The 6,295-nt window shown below is 45.8% G+C and overlaps 1 protein-coding gene across 2 annotated transcripts in view; it reads right to left on the bottom strand.

Moving 5' to 3' along the window:
• Positions 1-674: 674 nt before the first annotated feature.
• The window catches only part of adkb (adenosine kinase b), a 92,688-nt gene continuing 87,067 nt past the window's right edge, over positions 675-6,295 (bottom strand). The window contains exons 10-11 of one of the 2 annotated variants that reach the window (XM_056576477.1): positions 1,935-2,021; positions 675-1,245 (exon numbers count right to left, since the gene is read on the bottom strand). In XM_056576477.1, coding sequence (XP_056432452.1) covers positions 1,121-1,245; positions 1,935-2,021 — 212 coding nt within the window. In that variant the 3' untranslated portion in view covers positions 675-1,120. The remainder of the gene's footprint in view (positions 1,246-1,934; positions 2,022-6,295) is intronic. The other variant, XM_056576478.1, reaches the window with a different exon arrangement.

The following is a 6,295-nucleotide window of genomic DNA, read 5'->3' as shown; positions in this document are numbered from 1 at the left end:
TCTTCTAGTGCTTTGCACATACACACCATGTGTGTGGGGGTAGACAAGGGCGCTAAACTTTCTTCTGGAGCCACGGCACTTGTGTTGGCCCACACTCGGTGGGACGGGCCCCTTTCTCTCCCCCCTCTCTGATCTTTCTTCCACCCCTCCCACCCCCAGCGACAGCCCTGCTGGGTACGAAGGATCACCCTAATTTCCCCCCCCCCCTCCTGATGATTGCCATGAAGAACCCCAGCCCCCACCACTCGCGACCACCACCTAATCCCCTGAGAAGAATACCCTCCCCCACCCACTTTCTATACCCTTGTAACAGAGACCCAGACGCTGGCCAATGTCCGGCTGAGGGTCCAGTGAGTATGGGGGGGGGGGGGGGGAAGAGTTCATATATTTTTTTTTGGCTTGCATTTCACCTGCTTTGGCAATGTAAACGTTTGTTTCCCATGCCAATAAAGCTTTTTTGAATTGAGTGTGAGAGAGAGAGAGAGGGAGAGAGGGAGAGAGGAGGCACCATGTTCTGGCAACAGCCAGGTTAAGCTGTCCCATTATTTTTGACGGAACTGAAGCTCATTAGTATGGATGAATTGGTTAATATTTGAAAACCGGGGATAAGGAAGAACCATACGCCCTGTGTATTGGCAAAATTGATTCAGTTTCTGGCACTCAGATATTTGCAAAGAAATATTTATTTAATGCAAAACTTTTCAAAAGTAAAATACTAGAGAAACTTTTAAATAAGTTACTTTAATCATGGTGGGATTAAGACTTACAATGATTGGTATAACTATTATATATGGTTATAAATGATGTTATTTGCATTATAAAACCAAAATATGGTCAGAATTCTTTAGCTGCAGTTGGATGGTTGTAACAGATCGCGGCTCGGCCCACTTTAGTGCCGAAGACACCGCGGGCACGAGAGCCAAGGAACAGTGGGAAGAGGCAAACATATGGCAACAAGTTAATAAACGGTCATCCATTGCCTCTCTTAAGCTGCGAACAGAAGGAACGCTCTGCGCATTCAAGGCCTCGACGACGACGGTTAGTCCCATGAACAAAACAAAAACAACCCTGAACATAAACTGTTCATCAGCCGAAACGCCAAAAACAGTGCTCATGGACATCAATGGAAGTCCGGTTTCTCCGGGAAGGTGCAGCCGACTCTCTGGATGATGACGTTGGCTGCGTAGTGCCCCGCCCGGATGCACTCCTCCAGCGGGCTTTCCACCACCAGCTGGGACAGGAAGCCTGGGGAGGAGGGAGGAGCACGGTCAACGCTACCGTTCTTTGGATCGGTTATCGGTTAGCCGCACAAATCGGAAATTGTAGGACTGATGAAATTTGCAGACGTGCTCGAATATCTAATCTGGGTGAATGGGGCATTCTGCGATCTTTCGCTTCGTATTTGTTTTTCAACCAATTGTGTTGCTGGATAAGCGGGGTTCTGTAAGAGCGAGTAATTGACAACACAAACTTGGCCAGCAGTAGTTAACTGTTAACAAAGATGTCTAAAGGTTTCAATCAACACCTTGTAGACTGGCTGCTGTAGAAACCTAATTATCAAAATTCTGTCTTTCTTCAGCCTAATATTTCTGTAACAAAACAGGAAACAAGGCAAAACTCCGTCCCCTTGCCTTTTTTGTTTTTTGGCTCAGGCTCTCTCCCCTCCCCCCCGCCCAAAAAGTTCAGACTGCTGGTTTCAAGATTAGTGGTCGGCTAACTCACAAGTTTAGCATGAGGCTAATAGGCATGGGATTGTGTGTGTGTTACAGTAATTGGTGGGTAGAGAGTGGGGGCGGGGTAAACAAAAAGAATAAAAGTCATGTTAATGTGAAGGAGAGACGGACACAGTCACGCATAGACGCTCTTCATCAGAGGTTAATTGGGGGATGTATTGCAGAGGGAATCATTTGTGTGCGTTTTTGGCCAAACTTCACCTCCCACAAAGGCATCGCCTGCGCCATTTGTGTCCACGATGGCGCTCTGGTCAATGTCCACAACAGGAAACGTGGTCACCTTGTCACCTGTGGTAGGGAACAGAGGACAGCGTTTATTAAACTCATTGCTATCTTTGCCTCAGCACGTTAAATTATTCACGCTCCCCTGTCTGCGTGGTTACATTGTAATTTGTAGGGAAACTTTCCGTTCGTTAAAGGTCATGTGTTTCTCCATTAAATCAGGAGACACAGACAAGGTTTGTTGCTGCTACCAGGAAGTAAACTACTGCAAACACTAAATTTTCCTGTCTAACACAAACACTTCATTGTGTGTATTAACGGGAAGGCAATACATTTTTTGGAACCTAACTAGCATTCGTCCATTTATTCTAAACAAGCATTTTCACACGATGAAACTGAGTGTCCGGTTGGATGTGCTATTGGAAAGTTGCCTTTCGACAAGATTGAGCTCTCCAAGTGCACGGGCGACGCGGGGAACCCGCAGTAGTTAAAACCATATTTAATTCAATACGCTTTCCAATCCGACATGAAACAAATGTGTTAATGAAACACCTAGGTGACAAAAAATAGCCCAGAAAACACAAACAAACAAACACTCAAACAAACAAACGGAGGAGCCTGTAAGCGTTGCCCTGTTGAAGCACCTCACGGTGTTTGTTGCAATCAACAGAAAAGTGTACGTACAAAAGTAGACGTAAATGTAAAGATGTGTAGGCAGTGTATTAATTACACAGCCTACACATCTGTCGACCTTAAGTGATACAGTATGAGCAGGAGGACGAGGAGGATTCAGGCAACAATGCCAGAAAAGTGACATTGTTAGATTTCAAAGTGCATCCGATTTTAAGTGATTGATCCTCATCTTCAATGGATTAAATTGCCTGAGTGATCAGTAGCACGTGCACTTCAAAAGGCAATTCGAGAGAACGAGGGAGAGAGAGAGAGAGAGAGAGAGAGAGAGAGAGTGAGAGAGAGAGAGAGAGAGAGAGAGAGAGAGAGAGAGAGAGAGAGAGAGAGAGAGAGAGAGAGAGAGAGAGGGATAAAAAGAAAGAAAAAGGCAGAAAATAAACAAATCTACCAGATGACAAAGTCTCGAGGTGTAGAATGACATTAAATCAGCAACTTATGTCAGAGCAATGTAAACCACACGCTCACACACACACACAATCTTCAAACGCGCCGGGGGCTTCTGGTGCTGTCGTGAACCTTGAGGGAAGGTGCGGGAGACAGAAAGCGGAGTGGTGGATGAAAGGGGCAGGAGGGGACTGACAGACCTCTGGCAGCGGAGAACCTGGGGCGCCAGCTTAAAGCAGACAAGCGCACGCAAAATAGATCTTAAAAAACGACCACAAACAAAGTCGTTTAATGAGACTTCCCGCCGACCCCGCCGTGATTCCCGGCTACGTTTTGTGCACCGTAGGGGTTTCTTTCCCCGCCTTATCAATTTGATAACTTTTTGGTGAGCCGGCTCCATGCGGCTAATTGGCGCACGGTGGAGCCAGGGCAATATCGCCCGACACCTGAGGAACGATAAAGACCCAAACAGTGGAGGAACGGAGCACCGCAAAGGTATAACCATGTCGCTGCGTGCACGTTTAATTGAAGAAGGTGACTTTATTCAAAGCCACTAATGACGACGTCTAAATGTGGTTCTCCCGCGCTCCAAAAGTGGTAGTGTTGAACCAAGGACAACAACGTTTCATTAAAGGACTCGTTCCTCCTTTCAGGGAAGCGGCTGATTGTCTAAGATTGTAAAGATTCACATTTCAATAGTCTGAGCTCTGTTTAGAATCAGTTAATTGCTGGTATCTCGAACTTGGCTTAATTAATGCTGAAGATAATGGCATGCTAATACTCCGACTACATCATCATCACATGTAAACGGTGCCTTCGATAAACCAAAGTTTGACAATGATCGTGCCCTTAAGAGACTCAAGGCTCTAGCACTATTTGAAGAGTTGTTGGCCTCGTTGCCGTGGAAATAAAGAAGCCAGGGTGGGACGCTGATTATCACAGGGAATCAGCTGGTAAGGCAGCTAGGCATCTGATGTTCATTATACACTGAGCACTTCTGGTGAATGATTGTGTGTGATTAAAGTGTATATTGACTGGGCTGAACACAATGAGTGGTTTGTTCAGGGTGGGTGGTATACACACTGCGCCGGGTTCGCGGGGATGTAACGCCGCGACCGTGACACAATGTGGACATTCAAAGGGACTGAGCGCGGAGGCGAAGAATAAGGCAGTGGGCGCCCTGTTCTGTGTGGGACTTTACAAGGTCGCCGCGGAGGCTAGCTTAACGTCGACCCGGTGAATGGTTCGATTACACCGAGTCCATCTCTCGGAGCCTGGAACAATTACCCGTGATGCTTTTTTCCCCACTGAGTCATCACCGCCCGTCGAGAAAGTTCACGTTAGTTCACGTTTTTATTTTTTTGGGTGTTTTTTTGAGGACTTGACTGGAACTGAAGTGCCATGTTATCATAGGTTCCCCCTCAGCCAGTTCCCCTTCGCCGGGTGGAACAAAGAGCTCTTTGGCAAAAGTTGAATGTACGAGAGAAAACACTGTGTCCCTGTTGTTATTGGCTTGTAACCGGCCTGAAAACATCAGGGGCAATGTCGTTACTTGTAGTCGGTAAAGGCTTCTGGTTGGTTCTCTTTGCCGAGTAATAAAATGCAGTGAGAACCACAACAAAAGGCCATTGATTCATAAAAAAGGCCGTTAGGCCCTAGAGTGAACGTTGGAAGTATACAGTACAGACCTGAAAGCGTTGTAAGTAACCTGTAATAGACTCAAAAACAACTAGACTCATGCCAATATTTCCAATGATTAAGATGCAATTGTGTGCTTTGGTTAATTCCCCTCTTCAGAACTCCCTCATTATAAACCCTTGAATGGCAGTAATTAAACAGGAGACTTTGCAGCAACATGCGACTATTTGAATATCAGTAGCAAGCGAAGCCCTTCATTATTAAACATTGTTCTTTAATGATACAGACACGGCCCCTTAATAGCATAGAAATCTCTCCCATAAGAAATGTGATGCAAATCGGGGAAACCGCGTTCGAAAAGTGACCGCTTAATGTCTTGTTTTGACTGTAAAATCATTACACGGCTCACGTTGTACTTATCTGATTAGGGCCAACGTGGTTTTGACAGATAGAAGGTAGGGGGGGAATGGTTGGCAGGTTGTAAAATATAAAAATCAACCACAGCGACATACCATTTTATGACGCTGATAAATTCAGCAATTAAACAAGTCATAAATCCCGGCCTGCGTGCCTCAGCGGGAATCGCACGAGACCGCTCCGCCCTGTCGGCGTGTCTGAAGAGAACGCGGAAGAGGTTGCAGACGACCTCGCCGACGGAGGGGAAAACAACTCGCCCAGGCTTACTTCTTCTTGGAACACCTCCTCCTGTGCTTGGGCCAGATTCAAACAGGAAAACAGGAAAAAGCAGCATTACTGCTTTCTTGGCAAACGCGCCCGTCGACATTCAATCTGCTTCCTTATCATAAGCAGCAGCGCTCTTCACAATTGAGTTAGAAAAAAAAAGAATATCAACGTATGCCTGCAATTACTGTAACCACAGGCAAAGGATCATCGCAAACCAGCATCCTTTATCGAGGGTTGAGAGAAAACATTTCCGTGAGGTGCCAAGCACAAGCGAGAGGTCACTCTCAGACTTATCTGTTAATTGATTCCATTCTTTTTCTTTTAAGGAACTCGCAACAGAAACAAGTCTATTCTCCCTTCAGAAGATCTCTCCCCTACCCCACGTATATATCTTAAAGTGACAAGATTACGATAAACACCATATTTCAACTCGCAGAACGATATCGGTAATTGAGTGTAACCCACGTAAATATTAAACACGATAACCTCCGCCTGGAAAGGAAAATACTGCCCTTATCTGATATTCTCCATTGTTGTTCCTTCCAACAGGTGATTAACTCGGGTCATTGTTGTGTAAAGCTCCACTTCTTAACAGAATTTAAATCACCCAGAGGAAAATAAACCCCGCTTTTCTTGTCTCCTCAGGGGCCCCTCAGTGCCTCAGTAGGGGCCGGCTCCTGGCTTCATCAAGTCCTTATCAGCGTTTAGCACCGCCAAACCCAGCCCAATGATCGTTTATTAGATCTCCTTGCTGTTAAGGTTCAGGGCACAATGATCTTAATTAGCACTTTAATGGGGATATAAGCACAAAAAAGCCGGTGTAGTTCAGAAGCGTCAGTGGCAGCCCGATAAAGAGCCACTTCCCCCCTTTTCTGCTCAGTGCTCCTTTAAAAAAAAAAAAAAGGAGAAGAAAAACGAAGCCCCATTTGAAGCAGTGATGAAAA

Source organism: Gadus chalcogrammus, chromosome 18 (assembly GCF_026213295.1).
Source record: "Gadus chalcogrammus isolate NIFS_2021 chromosome 18, NIFS_Gcha_1.0, whole genome shotgun sequence".
Lineage (NCBI taxonomy): Eukaryota > Metazoa > Chordata > Actinopteri > Gadiformes > Gadidae > Gadus > Gadus chalcogrammus.
This window is presented reverse-complemented; position numbering and strand designations above follow the sequence as displayed.